We start from the raw sequence: 25,377 nt of genomic DNA on the forward strand, positions 1-25,377 counted from the left end.
TTGGCGTAGAAAAAGTTAAGACTTGATTTACAGGAAAGTACATTTTGGTATGTGTCAACTACTTGATATGTCATTGTGTCTTCACTGTTTGCGTTTGCATTGCGGGTATTGAGTTTGGTTGTCATATTTAGTTTTGTGAATCATTGATTTCAATAATTTTTGGTAAACCCTTGACATACTTTATTGTGATGTTGTTTTCCCCATTAGCTTTACGCTGCGCTAGTTCAGTTTTCAAATCATTCAAGTATTTTTGTTGCGCTGGTTTTTGATCTGAGTAGATTTTTATGTTCTTACTTAATTTATGTTTATTACGAAGTAGCAGTTTCGCGGTATGGGAAGATTCGAAGCAAACTTTGATGCTACGGTCTTTTTTTGCATTATACTTCGATATTATAATAAGTCATTATCGATCATTATAAGTCGAAATATTCTGATAGGTTTTGGGCAGTCCTCTAATAGGCTATTTGTGATATTGGTTACCTCCTTCATATCATATAAGCGGCCCTCCTTAGTGTTCGTAGAGTTACATTCCGGTATACCCATCAAGATAATATTTTTTTCCCTAGAATAACGGTCCTGTAATTCATGAAGAAAGTTTTCATTGCAGATGATGGTACTCGCAATCGTGTTGTTTTTCATTCCCATAATATCAGATTCAATTGTGTGAATTTTACTATCGGTTGTAGTCGCTTTGTTAGCTAGATCAGATATTTGCTTCTTCATTGATATCTGTTCCTTTTTTAAGGAGTCAGTTGCTGCTTTAATATCATTCAACTGAGTTTTCATTTCAGAGATGTTTTCTTGAATTGACTTCATTGTATTTTCTTGGTTTTCCGTGAAACGATTCTTTTGAATATTTTTAAATTTAATACTTTTGTTTTGAACATTTTCTGGGGTCTTGTTGTAAAAGGATAAACATAGCCCACTTATTAACTCGACTTAGCCGAGTAGTAAGCATAACAATTTTATGTTTGTTCCTCGTGTTAACATTATAATTGTCGCAGTTTTTAGCAAATTCCTCAATGTGCTATGAACATATAGAACATTATCAAGAGAAGCAATAGTCAAGATGTTAATTTCTTTGAATTTTGCTCTCAAGGATTTTTTAGTATATTGTATTAATATCGGCACCGTTGCCCTTTTGCAATATATCATAGGACATAATACTACGGAAATAACTAAAGAATACTAGTTGCGCCGTATCTATAACAGTTAATTGTCTAATCTTTTTAACCGCGTATACTGCAGAACTAAGTCTGTTCGCCAATCCTTCAATATAGGTGCCCCATTGTTATTTTGAATCTAGAATAATGCCAAGAAATATAGCAGATTTCACCGGTTTTATCACCTCTCCGTTTAACAAAACACTTGCAATTCTATTGTTTAGATACGAAGTTAGAAGATCGAGTGCAGTTCCTTTTATGTGCCATAGTGACATAGCTTCCTGACCAGCATTGAATGTTGAACACAATCAAAAGCCTTAGATAAATCACAGAAGATCCCAAGTGCATTCTGTGATTCCCCCCAGGCATTAAAATATTCTTAATTAGCTCAACACCTGCATTCGTTGTTTAACGTCGACTAGTAAATCCGAATTGTTTCAAATGAAGTAACTTATGAAAGTTATAGTAAGTAAGAACTTGGCTTAAAATTATTTTTTCAAAAATTTCACTAAGGGTCGGCAAAACCGACACAGGACGATAGTTATTCGGGTCAGAAGAGCATCCCGACTTAAATATTGGTGTAATTTTACTATGTTTCAGAAAGTCAGGAAACACGCCACGATTACTACAATTATTAAAGACTATTGCAAGATATGGATATATTAATTATGGTGTACATGATTTCAGAGCGCAGGGAATTAAAAGCTATAGGCCTATATTTTGCCGGATCTTAACTTAAATGAATGTTGAATCATAAACGTGTCACTCACCCTTCTTGCCGGTCAGCCTGACGGGCACGCGCGCGGCGCGGCGTCCTCGCACCACGTCGAAGGCGTCGCGGCGGGCGCCCGGCGGCTCGAACAGGTCGCCGAAGTCGGACGAGCCCGGCGAGTAGGGGGACGAGCCGGCGGCGGCCTCCAGCGGCGCCTTGGGCTGCAGGGTCTGCATCGGCTTGACGGGGTTGGACTTGATGGGGGACGGCTTGCCGGGGAACAGCTTGGGCTGCGTGCGCGTGGGCGACGGCAGCACGATGCGCGGCGCGGGCGGCGCGTCGGGCGGCGGCGGCTCGGGCGGCGCGTCCCGCGTGGACTGCAGCAGCGCCAGCACCTTCTCGGCGGGCTCCAGCGGCCGCCGGTCCAGCACGTCGTCGGCCGACATGTTGGTGCGCTGCGCCGCCTCCAGCGTCATGAGCGTGGGCGGCGACCCGCCCGGCGACCCCGCCACACCCGCGCCGCCGCCGCCGCCGCCGCCGCTGCGGGCGACATTCAATCATTATATTAAACAATCTCTACCTTCTTCACTGTTTACTAAATGATGAAACTGTAAGGAATACAAAAGTCCACTTTTTTTTAAAGTGATAACCCTCACTTCTGGGATTTCAGTTATACATTCTTCTTCTCAAATTAAGTTTGATAACAAAATTCAATTTGTGTCTCTCTTGATGTTATGACCACAAGAAGGCGTCACCTGGCCTCTACTATGGACCCTTGTCATTGATGAACTCGACTTTCAGTTGTTTTCTTATTCAGCTTAGACAAGAAAGACGGATACTTCGTAAATTCGAGTGTTTTTGAATAGAGTTCCAACGCGGAACTAACGCGGCAGAAACAGCTCGTAATTAATGTTGCGTTTGGAGAGAGGACTGCTAATGAACGTACCGTGCAATTTTGGATGTTTTGTGATCGAAACTTTAATTTGAAGACTGCCCACATAGGTGAATAACAATGAATTAAAAGAGATGGCGGAAGCCGATCCGATCCAAACAAATTAGCAGCATGGTCTAACGTTACGCTACCAACAATATTGACTCATTTGCGTCAAATAAATAAAAAAAAATATGAAAAATGGGTGCCTCGTTGTCTGACTGATCTGCAGGAAGAAACGCGTGTTGAAACTTGTGTTACCTTGTTAAATCGATACAGAAATGAAGGAATATTGGATCGAATTGTGACATGCGATGAAAATTAGGTTCTTTATGATAATCGTAAAAATGCAATGGCTGACTCCAGGTCAAACGCCACAACAGTGTCTTGGAGCAAAGATTACCAATAAAATAGTAATGGTAACTGTTTGGTTGTCTCAGCATGGTGTTATTCACTAAGTAAAGCTTTCTCCAATCTGGTCAAGCAATAACGGCAGATGTCTACTGTGCCGAACTCCGGACAATGATAGCATAAATCTTCACCATTATTGCTCACTATGATAACGCGAAACCTCATGCAACACCAGAAACTGTTTTAACTCTACAGGAACTGCAATTTAAAACCATTCATCACCCTCCGTATTAGCCAGACCTTGCTCCTACGTGATAAAAATTTTTCTTCTCAGGAGGCAGTACGAAATGCTTTCATATTTTGTTGAATTTAAATCACCAAAGTTCTATCGCAAATGCATAAATGATGGTATTGCATGTATAATAATAATGGTAATCATTTTGATTAAATATGTTAAATTAAAAAAAAAAACAAAGTCTTTATTTTTCCGTACAATTTCACACCCCAAATATAATAATGTAATATTAAGAATTCCCCACAAGAGAGGACTGGTTAAACAATCGAATTACTTGGAAAAGCCTTAAATAGTATACCGAAGGATCGAAGTCGGGATCTGAAGTTGGCTGTGGAATCTTCGGAGAGTGCCCCAAATTTGGCAAATCTGTCTGGTTTAATGAACAAAACCCTTATCCATGCCTTCAAGAAGAAGGCTGCGCATGAGGCACTAGGGCTAAGTAGGGAAAACTTACGCATTCTAACCAAGACACGAACGGGGCACTGCAGGTTAAACAAACACCTCTCAATCTTAGGCTTCGAAAATTGCAGAGCGTGTAGATTCTGTAATAGTGCAAATGAAACCCAGTTACACATTCTCTCTGAATGCGGTCCTGCGGTCAGAGGCGGCCTTACCCATTGCGAGGCTCCGGGCGGCAGGTCTTTGCGAGGCCCTTTGTCTTTCGTGAATAGTATGTAATGCGAAAGTAGGTTTGGTTTAGGTAGTTGTCATAAATAAAATTTGACTTTTAAAATACTTTACACTTACAAAATTAACAAATACAGATCTAATTAATTATTAAATTGATGTTTACGGCTTTTAATAATCTACGTAATGAATGAGCTACGTCATTTCCGATTGAAAGAATAGCAAGGGCTGAAAGCCAATCTTGAATCACCGAATTCCTTAAATATGTTATAATAATTTTAAGCCTCGAAACACTCCTTTCAGCAGATATATCATTCTATTTGAATTTCACAATGTTGAAAACGCAGAATATTGAATTTAAATGCAATTTTTTTATGCAAAGTAATATTGTACAATTAAACTTATTATTTAATAGCCAGAGGGCGGTCGCTCCATTCCCAATCTGTGGTAGCATTAAGAAAGTCATCTGTTTTATAGTTAGTAACATTTGCCACACAAAGGTATTTTAACAATTCTTTTGAATACCGTAATACTTTTGTTTCGAACATTTTCTGGGATGTTGTTGTAAAATCATATATGTAGCCCCACAAAAGACTTACTAACTCGAATTAGCCGAGTAGTAGGCATTATAAGTTTATGTCTGTTCCTGGTGTTAACATTATGGTTATGACAGTTTCTAGCAAATTCACTTATGTGGCCATGAACATAAATTAAGTACGTTATCAAGAATATATTGAGAAGCAACAGTCAATATGTTAATTTATTTGATTTATGCTTTCAATGATTCTTTAGGACCTAGGTTATAAATAGCACGAATAGCCATCTCCTGCAGCACAAATATAGTATTAATATCGGCAGCGTTGCCCCATAGCAATATACCATAGGACATAATACTATGGAAATAACTAAAGTATTCTAGCCGCGTCGTATCTATGTCAGTTAATTGTCTAATCTTTTTAACCGTGTATACTGCAGAACTATGTCTATTCGCCAATTGTTCAAAATGGGGGCCCCATTGTAATTTGGAATCTAGAGCAATTACGTAAATAGAGCTTGGTTTCATTTCACTTTGAAAATTACTGAAGTGTCGTCCGCAAACAACCTTATGTTTTTTCTCTTTAAGATTAGGAAGATCATTAAAATAGATAAGGAAGAGGAACGGTTCAAGAATAGACCCCTGTGGTACCCCCATACTGAGAAGAGTCCCAGAAGATATCATGGCATTCATGTCGATTTTGAAATTTTGATTAAAAAATATATATTTTTGTTTGTTTGTTTCGGTTGTTGCGCGAGGCTCGTGTAAGAGCGAGGCCCCGGACGATTGCCCCTGTCGCCACTCCTTAAGGCCGCCTCTGCCTGCGGTAATGAGTAAACGTTGCATCTCTTTGGGAATTCTAATTCTACAACCACTCGAGATATCAGCTCACTGCAAACTATGTTATAAGTATCAATCATAACAGTGAGCTATAGTTAACAGATCACAATAGATCAAATTGGTCGCAGTGAAGCAGGGCTTTACCAAAGCCACCTAATAAACCATAAACATAAGCATTATCGTGTTGCGGTTTGGATGGCGCCGAAGCTAGTGAAATTGAGGTAATGAGACTTTATTTTTCAGAGTGAGGAGATGCAAACTAAATTTGGGGTATTACCTACCATCGGGTGAACGCCTTTTGATGAGAACGTGAAGCGGTCATGATGAAAAATGATGCGATACGCACGTATTTTTTTTTAATAAAAATAAGGGACAAGACGAGCAGAACGTTCAGCTGATGGTGCCGCTCAGGATCCTTGAAAAACCCAAAAATTCTGAGCGGCACTACAATTGCGCTCGTCACCTTGAGACACAAGATGTAAAGTCTCAATCGTGTGTAATGTGTATAGGTAGTAGGTACTGACTTGATGTTGCCGAAGTGCGAGGTGTGCGAGCGCGCGGCGGGCGAGTCGGCCCGCGGGGGCGACGCACTCGGGGGCGTGGGCGAGCGCGCGGGGGACGGCGAGTGCGTCGGCTCGAACGGGTCGTAGGCGGCGGGGGACGCCGCGGGGGCGGCGGCCTCGGCGCCCGCCTCGCCGGGCCCCGCGTCGGGCGCGGCCGGCCGCTCGGCCCCGCCCGTGCCGGCGCCCGACGGAGCCGGCGACGGCGGAGTCTTCGGCCCGGCTGGCTCGGGGGCGGGCGCGGCGGCCGGGGCTGCAGCAGGCGCGACCACCGCCGGTTCCTTCTCCTCCTTGTCACTGTCACTCAGCACTGCAACAACATGTTCATCCTTTTACCAGTGGAAAGCCTCCCTTTTCACCGAATGCCGGCTACATTATGGCAGCAGTAATGTGTAAACATTGCTGTGTTTCGGTTTGAATGGCGCCGCAGCTAGTGAAATTACTCAGCAAATGAGCCTTGACAATTACTTATGTCTCACGGTGTCGAGCGTAATTGTAGTGCCGCTCAGAATGTTTGGGCTTTTCAAGAATCGGAAAGCGGCACTGCATTGTAATGGGCAGAGCGTATCGATTACCATCAGCTAAACGTCCTGCTCGTCTCGTCCCGTATTTTCATTAAATAAAAATGTTTATCAAACGATCGAGACCATCTCTTGATGGAATCACGCAATAATAATTCTGGTTGTTTGTTAAACAGGGTATGTCTACCAGAATTATTTGTGGATGATCACATCACATCTACACTAAATATGATAAACGATATGAACTAAAGAAATGTGGAAAGGGAATTGTTTACTGTTTTGGTAAAACAGGCTATATGGCAAATACATGCACATTCCAATTAAGACTTTTGTGACTCTCCCATGAAGAATCTGAACTTAATCGATAAAAACCAATTTGTTTCCGCCATACCTAAAATCGAACTTCATAATGAACGCGTTGATTACATCGGCGATAATAGCCCCATGTGACCCTCGTCTAACTAATAAATGGAGATCTGTTTTTTTGTTCGGTTATACTGCTTAAACTACCGAACGGAATAATACTTATACCATAAGATACATCGCTTGTATCGGAGAAGGTTTTAGCTTATGTTTATTGGTGATTACTTATCCGAAACTTATATTTATTTGACATAGAAATACCTATTCCCAGGGTACCTAATTTACATTGCGAAACAACGTTTGCCGGGCCAGAACTTGTCTTACATAATCGAAATTTCCGGAGGAATTTTTTTTGTTTTTTTTTAGAGATTTGACAATTTATTTTCTTGACAAATGTTTTAGAACTTTTGAGTTGTCTTTCTTAGTGACTTAGAGACAAAATTTCGATAAATAGTTTTAGATGACGCTGTTTGATAACATTGTATTAGAGGGATATTAGTTAGAGGAGGTTACTCTGAATACAGAATTTAATCGTACGACCGATAGGCTTAAACCACGTTTTATCTAGCATTTCATTATAAATGAGTGTTTTAGAACTAATGTGCGATTATGAATAATATTTTAACAAGCATATATCAACGACGTTTTAAACCTCCAATAAGTCATAATAAATAAAGTACAGAAACATCCGCTAAGACATAGGTTCTCAACGTGGGCGATGAAAAAAGGATCATTGAGAGAAAAGTTTAGTGAAATTAATATTATGAATGTACACTACCCGTATATATGCGAGGACCTCCTTTACGCGCATAAACAAAGTAGCCAATTTAAAAAGAATAGTGATGTACATAATGTCAATACTCGAAACAAACAAACTCGCAATTCCATCTACAAAGCCCCGTAAAATTGCTAAATATTTTAAAGTGGATTATGTTATATTTTATAATAAACACCCAAATGATATTAAAACATTACATATTAAAAAAATTAAATGTATCGTAAATAATAAATTAACATCTAAGGCCTATTCTAATGTGAAAGATTATTAGAATGATAAAGATAGTTGGAATTAATGTTCAAAATTTTGTTAATGAATATTGTTATGTGTACTCATTTGAATGCTATTGTAACTTTGTACTTCATCCTGACTTGCGCTAAAAAACTTATGAAGTTTTACAGTGAATAAAGATTCTTTTGACTTTGACTAATGTTGTATTGAATTTCATTACAACACTCGTTTGGATGATGTAATTGTTATTAGGACATTGGGTGTTGATAAATAAATTGTAGGCGGTGGGCGGACCTACCTATGACGTTCTTGGGTGAGGGCGTCAGCTCGCGGAAGGGCGAACGCTCGAGGTCGATTATGGCGACCGGCTTGTGTGTCTCTATGTCGGCCCCCGCGACCGCAGCGGCCCGCGCGCGGCGTCTCCGTTTGCCGCGCTTACGAGTCCGCTCCGCCTGCTCCTGTTCGCTGAAGCTGACGCTCACCAGAATGTTGTCTCCGGACGTGAACACCTGCACACCACGACACATCAAACTAAGGCTGACAGAGTATTTTACTAATAGCCGCAGCGCTCACCAGAGTTACCTCCTCGTGTTAGCATCTGCGTGACGTCAGCGGGCACTCCTTACTTCTCAAACAGTACTTTTGATTGGTGTATTTGAAGGTTTCCTGTCCCATTCTCGACGCGCGAATAGAAAAAAATAGTGGAAACAGCATGTTGTCATTTCATTAAGAGAACTAATGTCACCACACCTCGCTCTTACCTGTTACTTACAGTGGCGGTACATACACCAACTTATTAAAGATGTTACGATATACTATTTGAAGATTTCATTTAACTGATTTATTTATTTATTACAAAAAAATAACATACAGCTGTGAAGATACACATGTATGTTTGACATAAGTAATAAGCATAGTAAAAAAAAACCTAAAATGATGAGAAATTAAACTATTACATAATTAGTGCTTAAAAAATAAGGTTAAGGTAGTAAATGCCAATATTTTTTCCAATTTGATGCGTTAGGTAAATTTTTACAACTTAATTAATTCATGAAAACACCAGCTCACTAAATTAGTTGCGCTCCGTACTTTGCAAAAAAAAAAAATTTTTTTCGCCAGACATAAAAGCAATTACGTAATAAAAATGTCTATCTACAATCCGTTTTCAACCCCTTCATTTATACAGAAAGCTTTTTATGTGTTTGATTAACAACCACTAATGTTCCCTATGAAAATCACCATCATCGCCATCAATGTTATTACCGCGTCGAGATAATATCGTCAATCGATTAATAGGTCACCACCACCGCATAAATTGCCACACGGGTTCACATTTACTTCTTTGTTGCGCCAACGTTCTATTCTATTCTTTTTAGTGGCTTCTGTGTAACGGGCACCACAACTCGCCAATGTCACGTTTCAGTAGACCAACAAGCTCAGAGTGTGTCATTTGATCGGTTGGATTGGAAATTTCATTCGCCAGAGTGTAATACGTGTTTTAAATGTTCACCACAATCACCAGCGCCGATCATGGCAAGTCTTCCTTCTTCGCGCTTATTAGAAGCTAAATCTTTAACAAGTATGGGATTAGATTATGCTGGTCCTATAAATGTATCCATGATACGACATCGCGGTTTACAAAGCACTACAGTGTATATGGTGCACTTAATTGTCAGGCGGTTAGTGGATATATATGTCTTTTCGTATGCATTGCTACAAAAGCAATTCATTTAGAAATTGCGTCTGATCTTAGTGCAGACACTTTTATCGATGCTATCAAAAGATTTATTGCAAGACGTGGCCCTGTAGCATGCATATATTCTGATAATGCCACGTACTTTATCGGTTCTCAGCGTCAACTTTATGAGCTTTATAACTTTCTAGATGCGAAAACAACTAAAACTGCACTTCATTCAGAATTGTCTATGCATCACATACATTTTTCAGACCATACCTCCAACAAGCGCACTAAAAAAATATATGTAGCCTAGGTTCATTTGAAACGTTATTTTTTCACAAAAATTGGAGTTCAGTTCTTTTCTCCATGGCAAAGCCCCTTTACGAAGTGATGTAGCTTCACGACGATTATTAAGTGTTATTGCGATATTATGTTATTGTCACTCCCTGTGGTAAATAAACATATTTACATTTCCTATGGAATATTTGTACTTATATACGAGGGGCGGTCAAAAAGTTCGCGGAATGGCGGGGTTGGCGGGGGTGAGGTCGCTCCTCCAGGTAGCCGCTACTTGAGTAACTCATAATTACTATATATGCCAATTTCTAGCCTAATTGGGTCATTAGCTTTCGAGTTACAAACGAGTGAACAAGTAAATCGGGAACAAACTAGCCACTATGGAGAAAATTGAACATCGCGCCGTCGTAAAGTTCCTCACCAAACAAGGAAAAACGCCTCAAACTATTTTGCAAGAGATGTTAGCTGTTTACGGAGACTCTGCTCCTGGTAAAACCATGATTTACAAATGGCACGGCCTTTTCAAGCAAGGAAGGGAGTCAATTGAAGATGATCCTCGACCTGGACGGCCCATTGAGGCCACTACGCCGGAAATCATTGAAAAAGTTGAAAAACTTGTATTGGAAGACGGAAGGTTGAAGAAGAAACAACTTGCAGCATCAGTTGGAGTATCAGAAACCACAATTTTAAATATTCTTCATCAACATCTTGGCATGAGTAAAGTGTGTTCAAGGTGGGTCCCGAGAATGCTCACGCCGCTGCAAAAACGTGAGCGCGTCAACTGTTCCCGCGAGTATTTGGACCGCTGTGGAGAAGTTAGGGAAGAAATTATGGCCCGAATTGTAACCGGTGATGAAACTTGGGTTCACCACTATGAGCCTGAGTCAAAGCAGGAGTCGATGCAGTGGCACAAAAAAGGCACACCACCCCCAAAAAAATTTAAAGTGTCGCAATCGGCCGGAAAGATCATGGCGACTATTTTTTGGGATACTGAAGGTATTCTTTTGATCGATTATAAAGAACGTGGTGTTTCTATAACGGGAGAGTACTACGCTTCCCTATTGGACCGATTAAAAGAAGCTATTAAAGAAAAAAGAAGAGGAAAACTGACAAAAGGTGTACTCCTTTTGCACGACAACGCGCCCGTTCACACGAGTCATGTTGCGACGGCTGCCATTCATCGATGCGGTTTTGAACAACTACGCCATCCACCCTACAGTCCAGACCTGGCCCCTAGCGATTTTTATTTATTCCCAAAGATGAAGAAAGAGCTGCGTGGAAAAAAATTTAGAGACGATGATGAAGTCAAGTCGGCGATTTCGGCGTATTTTGACGCCCAAGACAAAACCTATTTTTTCGACGGTATTAATAAGTTATATGCCAGATCCCAAAAATGTATTCGTGTTAAGGGGGAATATATTGAAAAGGAAAAATAACATAATGTATCATTTCATCTTTTTTCCCAGTCATTCCGCGAACTTTTTGACCTCCCCTCGTACATTAGAAGCTCCTTATTCGCGCTTCCCTCATTCGCGTTTTCACTATTCGCGTATTAAAAAATTTTGACCCAATTCCTATATTCGCGGCTACAGATTTCTTTATTCGCGGATGTAATCGGTACATAGTACATGCATATTAATAAAAAGAATTCCAATATAGCCGAAATTGCGAATGGAAAAGGACGAGATGGGTACGAACAGATAGAATCAAGTGACATTCAGGAGTTGCTTGAAATGCAAGATGAAGATTTGACTGAAATCGACTTGCGAGGAAATGTGAAATTCACAGCCCATTAGAGAAGAGGCTTCAACAAGCACTGGAGACGTGACATTTAATTCTGTAAAGTCCTAGTGAAGGCTTAAAAATGGCAAATGACCTTTGTGATTTATTTATGAAAATTGATCCGTCTATGGAACTAAGTCTTATTTTTAAGAGGCACATTGCTAATGCCAGTGCTGAATATCAGTTTGAATTGAAGGACATTTTAAAAATTGCCAAGCAAGAAAAAATAACAAAATTCTTTAAACCGTTGCCTAAGCCTGAAGATAATAATTAATAAGTATGGTCAAAAGCTTCAATTAAATTGATTTTTTTTATATGTTTGTATTTCATTTTGTCACCTAAGAACATATCCCCTATAATTATCATTCCGTATAAACGGTTTCTGTATTCGCCGCATATTTACGAAACATATACCCCGCGAATAAAGATTTAATTTTGATTTAATTATAAATTAAAATGATGTTGTCATCGAGTCTAATTCAAATTAAGGCAGCATACAACAACTAGACTTTCTACAAAGAGGCAACTCGTTTTACATAACATTAGCCGCGATGGAGCCTTTTGAGCCGGCAGAAGCGTGTGTTTCCTACCTACCTTTTATTACGAGAATGACACTTTTTCGCTATGAGTTCAACTTACATGGTCGAAACCGATGTTCCAGAGAAATTGCGATAAGATTGTGGTTCAGAAAGGTACGAAGGTAGCTACGGATTTAACGCCCAACAGAATCTTTTCGAACGTTTGTTGTCGTAACCACAATTTAAATTACAACGCAATTTAAATTACAACAAGACATATGCAGTACAACTTGTCTTGAAGTATACAATAAAAATAATAGTTAAAAAAAACTAAACAGCACGCTTTATATAAAATTCAACTAAAAAATAGAAAATAAATTTAAATTGAAAATAGTGTAAAAAAATATATTTTATTGTAAAAAAAACGCTTTTTAAGATATAGTTTTTTTTAACTATTATTTATTTTTCATTTTTTAGTCAAATTAGTGTAATGTCATCGGTCCTCGATAAATCTACAAAGTTTGAACGAAATCTAGCCGTTTAAAGTGGGTCAAAATCGCGCCCAAACAAGTCGGTTACAAACATACAGGTGAAGCTATTAACCATTATTTTGTTGAAGACAGTACGTACCTCCTTGGAGGGCGCGGGTGCGTCTCGCAGGCGGCGGCGGGCGGGGTCTCGTCGGCGGCGCCGGACGTCGGGCGGCGGCAGGTCATCGGGGGGCTCGGGCGGGGGTGTGCGGGGCGATAGCAGGCGCGAGTCAACTACCGCCAACACAACACTCGTAAACATTATTATTTATTACAACGACTTTATTTTGGTTCTTAGCTTCTACTTTTCGTTCTATGGATGTCTGTGTCTGCAATAACGTTACATTTTTACTATTATTGTGCAGTGCAAACATCGTATCAAACGTCGTAATGACGGGGTGAGCCATGTCATTAGCGAGTAATCGGGCATATATCGATATCGATTTACTCACTGTCAGGGGTCGTGCTTTCAATATAGACAAATAGGCAATGCCTACCTTATTTAAACCTAAATCAAAATTATATATAATATCTTTAAACGAGCAATTCTTGTATATATATATATAATCTGGATCTCGGAAACGGCTCCAACGATTTTTATAACATTTTGTATACAGGGGATTTTGGGGGCGATAAAGCGATCTAGCTAGGTTTCAATTTAAAAAAATGTAGTTTTATCCGTGTTTTAATGAGAAACAGATACAATAACATAAGAATACAAAGGTAAATTTCGAAACTATATACAAGACTATAATAGCTCAGATCGGACATTGGGTGATCCGGAAAGCAGAAGACCCGGTTCGAATCCAGATGTCCTATTAGTTTTTTTTTAAATTCAAGTTTGTACATTCTTAAAAATCCGAGCAAGGCTCGGTTGTCCGGATATTAGTATATAAAATGTTATAGTTAATTTAGTTTAATTTGGTTCTATTATTCTATAAGCAAAATTCCATTAAACACCCACCCAGTAAGTTTTACCTTACGCTAAACCTACGGTAAGAAGTGTTACAAACGCATATTAGCAGCGGCTGCGTTACGTACAAGTAATTTAATAATCATAATATCATCAACAAGTTAAACCTTTATTTTAACTATTTAATTTTTTAAGCCCTTGTCTATTCGTTATATTATCAAAACTATTCACTACATTTATAATAAAACTTTTACTAATGCGGTCTCTAATAAAAAAATATTTTTTCTAATTTGATGTTATGATTTTAATGCATAAAAATCATTTACCCTATACAGTGTGAACATTAAGGAATCGCTACGATAACGCGACAACTCCACTAACATTCTAAATGCGTTGTTAAATTGAACTCTTTAAGATGTTCATATCCTTACGCTTATAATAAACCCAGAGATTGCTTGAATAAAAAGACTGACAATATGAGGTAAAGAGCTTTTTGATATTTTTACTGAACTGCTTAAATCTTCTTATAATCATATTAGATCTTACAGCTAAACTTCGTCTTTCTTTCTCTTTACCTAAATATTATGTAAACTTTTCTATTAAATTGCTAGTTTCGTTCCGTTCAAATAAAAAGGCGGGATGTTATCCGGGCTTTTTCCCGAGCGAAATACATTTCTTTTCTTTTCGTTGTACAGTAACCCGTGTTCGGCAGCAAATGTTTGACAGTTATTTACCAGTCCTCTAAGACCCTTGGGCTATGATCGAAAAGCTAAGGAGCACCATGTCATCCGTGTAACATATGTTATTGATCCACCAATATGACATCCGACATGGGCTGAATTCAGTTCCTCGATCAGCGGGTCGACATACAGATTGAATAGGATCGGAGAAGTCAGTCCGCCCTGCCTAACACCTCAGTTCAATGTGTATGTATCAGAATATGACTTTTGCCACTTTACAATATTCTTTTGACGCCGATACCAATACTTTAAGACCCGAACAATACTATGAGATACACCTGTTTTATACAATTTGTCCCATACCCTACTATACACCACTCTATCATATGCTTTACATAAATCTAGAAAACAAGCATACACAGACGTTTTTCTAGATTTGTAATAGCTAAACGATTTAAAGCAAATATCGCAAAATCAGTAGACATTTTTTTCCTAAAAACAAATTGACGGGCATTTAAAGTACTTTCTATACAATCTAATAAAATGTATTAAAATACTTTTGACCGAGACTGAGCCACAACGAAGCCTGCTATATGAAAATGTGTAACTCTTTGACATTCAACCCCAGGATACGTTTTTTTTTTCTTTACGTTTTTGTATACTTAGCTATAAACCGCGCCTTCCTTAAAAATATTGATAATATTATTACAAATCGACACTAAATAATCTGAATGTTTATGGTTATAAATATAAGTTCGCAAAGTTTACCATTCAGTTCAATTTGTTGTAACTGTCTCTTACCCCAATCTATCTTATAACATTCAATGTCTTTATTTACTACTATAACCGTTGTTGATTATTCACATCAAATTTACAGCACAAACAACACAAAACAAGGGATAATTATATGACTGAGACTGGTATAGAACACACGCAATGGTCTAACCACCTCACCGATCCGTGCGCCTCACTTATGAAACTATAAGAGGATTGTTTGTTTAACATTTCTATATCAGAACATCGCCAGTCAGTCTCCTCATAAAAAGCCAAAAGTTCATGACCGAACAATGCATGTGGGTGCGCATTATAATCAAACATATACACTAATTGCACACAACTTTCCTCGACGATAGCATTCATCGCACTTAACGTACAAGTTATCGCTTCAGTCATAGGTTATGTACACACTCATCACAATCAATTTATGTTTTGTAATTGAAATTCTATTACCACTATGCGAGAGTTGACCTTCCATTCCATCCCCGTTGTGCTTCCCACATTAATTATTCTAATCTCCTTGAACAAATTTTTTCGCCACAGCAATGCTATGTCACCGCCTCCCAAGTACCCGCGGAAGCATCTATGGCTGAAATTCCATGGTATGAGAAGTCTTTATGAATTTGACTTAAAAATCCAATATGACTTGGCATGTGCCAAGTTTCATGTAGTGCATTTCATGTTACATAATTCACTAATATACTGAATTGATCTCTTTGCCGATTGACAAAAGATGATAATTTCAAGGAAACAGCCGTGTTAATTATTTATAAATTCACCGTTATCATTTCCACGAGCATTATTCGCAAATTTAATATATATTTTCTGTAAACAATGGCAGAAATCCTTATTTTAGAAATATATTTCATTTCTGCACTTCTATGGTAACAATAAACGTATTGAAGCTCGTTTAATCCTTAAACGACTTCAAATGATCAAGTATTATAACATTTTCCCATTTCTTTTTAAAATACTCTTGTAGGTGTAGATGTCAGATGTATTCGGTACTGCCGGCAATAAGTTGTCTTATTATAGTTTATGACGTATATTATTATTCCTCTAAGATTTCAATTTTTTTTGTATCAAATTGAAAACCTTCGACATCTACCAGATTCTTAATTTTTGTCTATTAATATTTTCTTCCGCATTGACGCCTTTGAGATGTGGTGCTGGAGAAAGATGCTCCGTATCCCCTGGACAGCATTTCGATCTAATCTCTCCATACTGCGTGAACTCAGGATCTCCTCGCGATTGTCTTCCGAATGTCTGCGCAGAGTTTTAGAATACTTCGGTCACATCGCAAGGAAGGACGATGGAAACCTTGAGAGGCTCATTGTGGTCGGCAAAATAGATGGGAAGAGGCCTCGTGGACGCAGTCCAACACGATGGTCCGATCAGATCCGCTCCGCCCTCGACTCTACGGTTCACAATGCCTTTGACACCGCCAGAGACGGGAATAGATGGAGAGCGATCATACGTGAGAAAGTGATACAGAGGGGTGGTCACGACCCTGAGTACTGAGGATTACGACGCAGGGAGGATTTTCTTCCGTAATAATCACCGCATCTCGATATGACTAAATTTGTAGAGCAGCCTGTATGTTAGCATCTACTAAGCCACGCCATTACACTCCATCGTGCTAAAACAGGTTCATCAATACGCACATCAGACCGAGTCGACTTTATTATTTCTAATAAGGGTATAGGTGAAATGACTTCGTCAGTACAGTATTGCACAAGAGTTTACTTTGACAAAAAAAAAACAGTTTTTATTGTGACCATGTCATTATGAAGTTGTATATATTTCATTTTTTACAACCATAAACATTTCGTAAACGAGACTTCCGATCTTAATGAAGTTAACTCTTTTAAAATTATGGTGACATCTAAGTGATCGAACGTTACCTGTGAAATTTTGTGGTAAACCTTTTGCTACAAAACTCGGTTAGTTATCGGATTCCGTGTCTTTTAATATCTTAACAATGTCTTGGACATTGCCATTTCGTCTTTTCGTGTAATGATTCTTGTTCCCAAATTTTCACAAATAACCGCTTTTCCAGTTTTTTCTACTTCTTTCTCCACGAAACTCGATGTACATATTTGAGTTTTGCTTATACGATTACAAATATAGCATTACATTTCATTATATTCTTTTAAATATATATTTTACGAAATATATTTTCAAAGACTGGAACATCTCGTTGTAGATCATTATCAAATTGTATTAACTAGATCTGTTGCGTCTATAATTAAAATTTCATCTCAAATGCCTTCGAGACATCATGAACATCAGGTGGTCTGATTATGTCAGAAATACGCTTGTCTTGAAGTGTGCACAGGTCCTGGCATTGAGATGTAACTGATGAGGCGAATAATTCGGCAGCGATGGTGTGGCCATGTATCTCGCATGTCGGAATTTCAAAGTAGAGTGGCAAAACCAATCTTCTCAGAACTCCAATGCGGTAAACGCAAACCTGGTGACAGGTTTACCGCATCTTTCTTACATGGATGTTTTGAAAAATTAAAAGTTGCCATATGGACCCCTCTCGGTGGGAGATGAAAGCGGCACACCAATCTGAATCCGATGACGTTTCATTCACCAGCAGGTAAACATCTTTGAAGACAGGACCGTCCATCTGCAGCCATCACTTACTTTCCATGTTGGTGGGGTATATATATCCCAAATGCACTCAAAGGTCGTAAAAAAAGTCGGGTACGAACACAGAGATTACCCAAAGGATATATAATGTCAATATATCTAATAACCATATGATATTTAAAAATACTTAAATTTGATTTTTTTTCATAATACATATCAAATTATTGATATAACCATTCTTATTAAATTTAAGAAAAATATTATTTTCGGGCTATATATTTCGGCTATTCAAACGTGCCATTTTGCGCGGGGTTTCTGTGACGTTAGAGTCTATGTCAAAAATCTATTTTATACAATATATTCTTAGATTTTAGTTATCCTGCGAACACTACGGAACCGATCGAAATAATATTTGTACGATAAGATGCAGCGTGTTTCGGGGAAGGTTTTAGTATAAATATGATATGTTGGTGACCGAGTACCTACCGAGCAGAATTATATATAGGGTGGCGCTATGATTGGACATATACCACATAGGAATGCAAAGGGTTCAAGAGATCATTCAGCAGGAGTCATTGTAATGCAGGTAGATTCATATTTATTAGTTGTAAGTATCTATAATGTGTTATGAGTATACATGTACGAGTATACAATATGTAGAGAGAATTTGTGAACATAACAGTCATAAGTTTACCTGAGGGCGAGGGCAGCGCTCGAGCCACGGACAGCGAACGGCTCTTCCTCAACGGCGACTTCACAAGGCGCCGCCTGGCGGGTGATTGCTCCGATCTGTTGCGTTTCTTCTTCTTAGACACTCGTCGAGGACTCACCGATGTCGAGCGGCGCTTGCGGACGCGCGAAGTCGATCGACGACGCCGCTTGCGGGCGGGCGACCGACGACGGGGCGACGGCGACGCGCGCGGCGATATGCGCGGTGTGAGCGACCGCGGACTGTTAGAGCGGCGCGAGCGACGAACCGGCGACATGCGGCGCAGCACCGGCGAGCGCCGCACGCGCGACATCGACCGCCTCGCGCGAGATATCGAGCGCCGCGCACGCGACAGAGAGCGCCGAGCACGGTTGATGGAGTGCCGGCCGCGCGACACGGAGCGCCTGATACGCACCGGCGACGGCGAGCGGCGGCGGCGCGGGGACTTGCGCTCGAGAGACGCGGTGGGCGAGCGGCGCTCCGGCGATAGCGTGGGGGATCGCACGCGCGGCGAGATATCGCGGCCGAACGGGTCCTTCGTCTTCCGCCGTTTTTCGGTGACGACGTTGCGCACGTCGTACCTTTCCAAGTCTTTCCTCTTCTCTTTGCGTTTCTTACTCTTTCCCTCGGGCTCGCTTGATGACCTTCTATCCTTCTTATTTTTTTTGTCATCTTTTTCTCGCTCCCGGTAGTTGCGTTCCTTCCCGCTCTTGCTTAGCTTTTTGAACGCTACTTCTCCCTTTTTCTTACTTTTATTTTTTTCTTTACCCTCTTTCTTCGAATCCTTCTTTTTCTTCTTCTTTACTTCATCGCGACCTTCTTTTTTCCTTTCGCTTTTCTTTTTCTCTGGAACCTCGACATCATCATGAACCTCGGGCGCGGGCGGGGGTGAGGTGACCCGCGACGCAGCTGATGCCGGCCGCTCGCTCTCCGAGAATAATTCGTTCCCTTCATCCTCTGAAATCATTTCAGTGTCCAGGCCTTCAATGCCCTTGTCTTTATCCGTATCGAACGAATTATCTTTGGGTTTATTCTCATCTAAGCAAGGAGTGTAACTCCTTTCGTCTTCGGTCTCGCTGATGGATTCAGTCATTTTCTCTAAATTATCTTCAATTTCATTATTTTCATCACTTTTCTTCGGCAAATCTAAGTTTAAACATATCTCGCTGTCAGATATTTCTTGACTATCCTGATTCAACACCTCACCCGTATTTGCTTCATTTATCTCGTGGTCATCTTTTGCCTCAGATTTATCATCTTTACTTATATCATTTTCCAGAAACTCTACAGTTTCGACTTTGCTTTTGGGCGATTTTATTATTTCGGGTATAAATTGTTCCACATCTTCAAGTATCGCTTGGTTTTTACCACTACTCACAGTTTCCTCTGATTTATCACTCCCGTCTTTATTAATTATTTTTTCACTTTTGAGTATAGATGGATTTTCAGTTTTGTCTACAGTAGTAATATCTGAGGTGGGCACATCAATATCTTGACTAGTATCTTCCTCGTCATATAATGATACTTGTCTTTTTATTAATGAAGGTGTGTTCAATTTGATTTTGATTGGATTTCGAGTGCTTGTAGTGATTGGGCAGCGCTTGGACACTTTCTCCTTGTATTCCTCATTTATTCGGTGTTTTTCAGTAAACTCATTATTTTTACTAATTATCTGTGGCTCCTCAACTTTGATTACAGATTCCGTGATATCAGAATCAGCAATGTTGGGGGAGGCGCTTTCTGAGGTAGGGACATCATCGTCTTCTTGTACGAGGTCCTCAAGACCGCTCGGTATAGGATCTTGTTTAGGTTCTAATTCCTCTGTTAAGCTACTGCTATTATTAGCTATATGAACACTTGTTGCAGAGTATATAGAAAAGTTTGGACAATCGCCATCGGAGTCATTATCACTTTGTTCGATTTGCGACTCATTTGATGCAATATAAAGATTTCTATGTTTTTTTAAAACTTGCCTCACTGCACTGTCTAAGACGTTGGATGGCACATTGATGTTGTCTGTGTTAATGCCAGCAAGGATACTGTCCACAGTTTCAGCCGGAGCAATATTGACCAAAGAAGGCAGGTGCATCGAGGAAGCAATTTGTGCGGGTTTTTTATCCACCTCAGACACCACATTGTTATCTGTGTTTAAATTAGAAGAGTCTCGTTGTTCTTCTGTGCTGTCTTCGTCGTCAAGTGTAGGTTCAGTCGGGTCATACTTTTCTGTATCTATAACTAGACCCGAATCACTCTTCTCATCTTCAGATTTTTCTACTTCAAGTGTCTTCTGAAAAGGGAAGGCAGGTGGTTCTGGAAGGGGTTGAAATGGTTGAGTGTTAGCTGACTGGTTATAAAGCTGCTGTCGGTGCTTGTCGTGTTCCGGTTGTGGTTCTCTCGCATACAAGTCCGTATTGGAACTCATTGTAGGCATTTGGCCCATTCTCATATCGAGAGGGTTTTCGAAGCCTCCAAAGGAATGTCTTGCGGTAGCAGGGGGCATCTCTTGTCTTGACACAGGTGGAGCATTGCCATATGGTTGCCAAGTAGGTCCAAGACTATATCTGGATTGGTTGGATGTTCTGTTGACATCATTGGGAGCGGGTCTCCTAGACCTGTCCAGATACGGGTCCTCAGCCGGTGTGTACTGGTGCGGGCGCCTCGAAAAGTTATCGTAGAAATCGGGCTCGTCATGGCGATTGCTATTCTGATAGTTGAACATACCATTGTTATTTTGAGCTTGTCCTTGTCGGTTCTGATAGCCACCTCCGTAGCTGCCACCTCTGCTGAAGTTGTTGGTGTTCTGGTCTCTATTGTATGTACCCCGGTAGCCTCCCCCCCAGCCACCGCCTCGCGACTGTCCCGGATAAGAGGGTACTTTTCTTGAGTCGTCCTCCGCATTCGATAAATCTAATCTCTCGTCTTTTTTTGTTTCACTTGCTTTTTTATGTGACACAGGTTTGTTTGCCTTTTGTATGTTTAGATCACCGCTAGGTGTGACCGTAATCACTGTATTCTTGGCGTGGAATAGACTCTGGCTCTCCATTATGTTTGAGACTATATCAGGTGGTGTGGATGCATGTAAAGGTGATGATATATTTACCGTTTTCCGTCTCATCTGTAATAAAAAAATTCGAATTGAAAAATAAGCATAATAGTTGATAATGTAAGTATAATAAATAGATGATTTATTGAAACTGAATAGAAAATATCTGAAATCTTGTTGTTGTTGTTGAAATACTGTTACATTCCTTTATTATTCTTTTAATTTTGAAATATCAATTATAACGTAATTGAATTAATATGATTTGGTCTGATTGATGTAAGAACGAACCCGTCTGTAGGCATCAAGAATGTGTGGCTGTCGGAAGGCTACCGCAGTCCCGTACAGTGAACCCGGCCCGACGGCCACCGGCCTACTGGGGTAGTTAGGCACCTGCGCGTCGTCGTCGTCTGAGAAGTACTCCAGCGGCGTGTCGTTGCCGAACAGGCTGAGTCGCGCGATACCTGATCATTTCAAACTCGGAAAGTTAACCTATCTATTATGAAATTGGAGCGACGTCACACGAACACTCCAAAGTTTCAAAGACAAGCTAAGTCATTTCAATCTGATTTATTATTAATTATACACATAGTGAGTCAATAGATCGAAACAGTTGATAATTTGGTAATATAAAAATCACACAGAATCTGAATATTAATCTGAGCTAATAAGGAGTCTCATACCCAAGGGTGTCGTATGAGGCGACTAAGGGCCTTTTGGGAGAGTCACGTTGCCAGCCTATGACGTCAGCGCGAGCGGGCAAAGGATACTCGAACAGAAAACCGGCGTAAAAAAACGGCCTAATGCCGTTGTTTCGCATAGGTTAATGGCGAGGACCGGTTTAAGTATATATCACCGGTATTGTCATTCTGCCCCACTGGCTACTGAATAAAAGCATGTTGTAATATTAAATTGATAAATTTAAAAATCTTTAATTGGGTGCCCCATTATTTTACTAACCTACAGAGAGAAGCACGCTTTGAAGCTTGCCTTACCGTATTGAATCGGCACATTAATGAAATGATTTTGGGGAAAACACTACAAAAATGACGGACTCCAGTCGGCCGCTGCAAATGTGCCGTAAAGCGAAGCTTACCAATAGTGAAGTGAAGTAACTTTCGGTGGTCATGGAAATTCACTAGCTACGTCACCCTTCAGACCAAAACAGAATAATGCTTGCACATTACTGATTCACGGCAGAAGTAGGCGCCGTTGTGGTACCCATAATCTAGCCGGCATCCTGTGCAAAGGAGCCTCCCACTGGTATTATTTTTATAATGCAATTATCATTCATTATACGTACTTCGGTATCAATTTAGGTTACGAAAATAGTAGAAACGTAGGTATCTAGTATACATTTTGATATATCATTCTTTCAGGAATTTATTAGAATTTTATTATATCTATGTATGATGTTTAAGATTAACGATCTGTTTGGTTATAGGTAAATACCTACCCACCTATGCTAGCATGGTAAAAATAAAATACTATTCTGAACTACCTACATACTACCACACAACACATATCTAATAGTACACTACTAAAATCTAGCCTAGGTTTGATTCATCAGTATTAAATCGTCATTTATTCACAAAGTATAATAGACGCCTGCCTAAGTGAATTAATATTAAGATTAAAAATATCTTTTAAAGAAGACAGATCTTAAAGTCGTCAGAAGAGTCAAGAGTTACGCGATAGAAAGAGAGGCAGCTTCTAGGTACCTAGTGGTGTTAGTTGTAGGCATTTAGCGCTGTGCGATCCGAATTGTACTTAATTGTATCGTAGCAAGAGTCCCGATTTTTAAATTGAATTTGAGGAGTGAATCTTCTGTACTTGTAGATACTATTATGTATTCTGTGGTCTTGATTTAATCTTGCTCATCAGTTGTTGATAGTAGAGATCTGTATCGATGGTTCTGCTCATAATGAACAATGCCCTTCTATTTCCACCATACACATACCTTATTGCGAGTTCAGCCGGGTTTCGCCAACTCTGTGAAACCTGAGCGACCTTTTTCAGACGAGAGACGCGTGTGATCCACTCACCAGTGATCAATGTGTTCTTTTATTAAGTAGCAATAAAGAATCGCAAATGAGTGTGACACCCAAATACCTTACTTTTTTGACCATAGTTTCTCAACCTTATTTTGCTCACCACCCACTTTGAGAATATATTTTTTTCTAGAGTATTTTCGTGTATTTTTTTGCCTTTTTAGACTATATTTTTTAATCTACCCACGCGCCATCTCAATGCCCCCTAATTTTCTCTGGGTGTTCTACTGCCCCCCCGAAAGTCTCAAACGCCCACAAGGGGGCGTTATCGCCCACGTTGAGAACCTATGGTTTAGACTGTTTTGTGGTGAATTTCCAGTACTCTAGCTATGCAGTCACTATTGATATACCGATCATACACCACTTTCTATCTTTAGTTTTGTTTCAGTTAAAGTTTATTCAAATTTGAATACAGATGAAAGGAGTTGTTCCAAAATGGGCCATTTCTTTGTGCTAGATAATATAACATCATTTTACGCAAGAAAATACTTATGATTACCTACTACTTATTTGTTTGATATTTGTCCGTCGTTTTCAAAGTTCAATCACTGTTGCTGGCAATACAGCAGCGGTGCTTTTCGCGTAATTTCGAAATAATTGACGATAAGTTCCGATCCTACCCTCGGTTTGCTCTTGGTTCGTATTCTAGTATTTTCCTGGAACGTTAACAATTGTTGTTGTCCAAATGTGCTCGGTAAGTCTGGTTTTATGATCCGTCCCACTTTGACCCGTATGGTCACAAGATGAAACTCTAAGAAATGCTAAGTGATCACCGCCATCCACATTATCTTGCAACAATAGATCAATAACAGAGCGTTGCCGGCCTTTTAGAAAAGTGTACGCTTTTATTGAAGGTACCCATGTCTTATAGTCCGGGAAACACTGCACAGAGAAGCTCATTCCACAGCTTGGTTGTATGTGGAAGAAATTTCCTTGAAATCCGCACTGTAGAGGAACAGAGGAGATAGATGGTGGTCATGAGATCTTAATTTTAGGTATGTCGTGCGAAGGTCGAATTTGGGTAGCTTTTCAGTAAACTTCCCGTGCAAGTGGGTCAAATGGATCGAGCTGATACTGTGGTAGGCCAGACAAGAGATGACAGCAATACTTCATATGTGGCCGGACCTGCGCTTTGTAGAGCGTTAGAATATGGGCCGACTTGAAGTATAGTTGTGCTCTATTTATGTCGCCCACCTTCTCCGAAGCCAATTTCGCTTTGCCTATATGAATACCTTTGTGATGAAACATTTGGAAGATTTTCTGCTATCTCACGGGATTGAGTGCTTCCAACTTTGCAAGAATCAGGTTTATAATAACCGTTTCGCCGAGGGTCGCCTTGATATATTTCTATATGTAAAAAAATATTTACACAGAAACTAGGTGTATTTTAATGCAATTTGGGGTGATTTATATAAAAATACAAGCTGATCTTTCTAGTGGCCGGCGTAAAAGTCGTGGGTATTGTCGAAAAAGAGATGTTGTATTACCAGCCCGCTCGCGGACGGTGGGAAGGTCAGCCGTCGCGCGGGAGTGCGGCGTGTGCGAGCTGCTCGCACGGTCGACCTTCATGGCGGCCAGGCGAGCGCGTACGCTGGCTTGCACGTGCGACCGCCGCGCCGCCGTGCGAGGTTGTCGCTTACGTTGCTGGAACATTATAAATACACTTTAACGAACTAAGGTTGGATAACTATAAATACCAAAATATTTTATTCTTGCATCAAACGAAATATTATTGGTTTAAATTTAAAATGGATACAAAAAAAACATGTACAATGTACATACGTTAATATTCTACTATATATTTATGCATGAAATTTACAAATTTATTGTTTGAAACAAGTTTGTGAATCATATGAATTCTATTAGGAGTGCCATTCTTTGATGGATTGATCTAAAC

The 25,377-nt window shown here is 39.9% G+C and overlaps 1 protein-coding gene across 1 annotated transcript in view; it reads right to left on the reverse strand.

The window, feature by feature from the left end:
* LOC126974902 (PHD and RING finger domain-containing protein 1) overlaps positions 1-25,377 on the reverse strand; it is a 39,014-nt gene that overhangs the window by 8,014 nt on the left and 5,623 nt on the right. The window contains exons 5-11 of the mRNA XM_050822622.1: positions 24,968-25,124; positions 21,721-21,893; positions 18,375-21,504; positions 12,813-12,946; positions 8,206-8,416; positions 5,979-6,324; positions 1,934-2,415 (exon numbers count right to left, since the gene is read on the reverse strand). Coding sequence (XP_050678579.1) covers positions 1,934-2,415; positions 5,979-6,324; positions 8,206-8,416; positions 12,813-12,946; positions 18,375-21,504; positions 21,721-21,893; positions 24,968-25,124 — 4,633 coding nt within the window. The remainder of the gene's footprint in view (positions 1-1,933; positions 2,416-5,978; positions 6,325-8,205; positions 8,417-12,812; positions 12,947-18,374; positions 21,505-21,720; positions 21,894-24,967; positions 25,125-25,377) is intronic.

The sequence above is a fragment of the Leptidea sinapis genome, chromosome 34 (assembly GCF_905404315.1).
Source record: "Leptidea sinapis chromosome 34, ilLepSina1.1, whole genome shotgun sequence".
NCBI lineage: Eukaryota > Metazoa > Arthropoda > Insecta > Lepidoptera > Pieridae > Leptidea > Leptidea sinapis.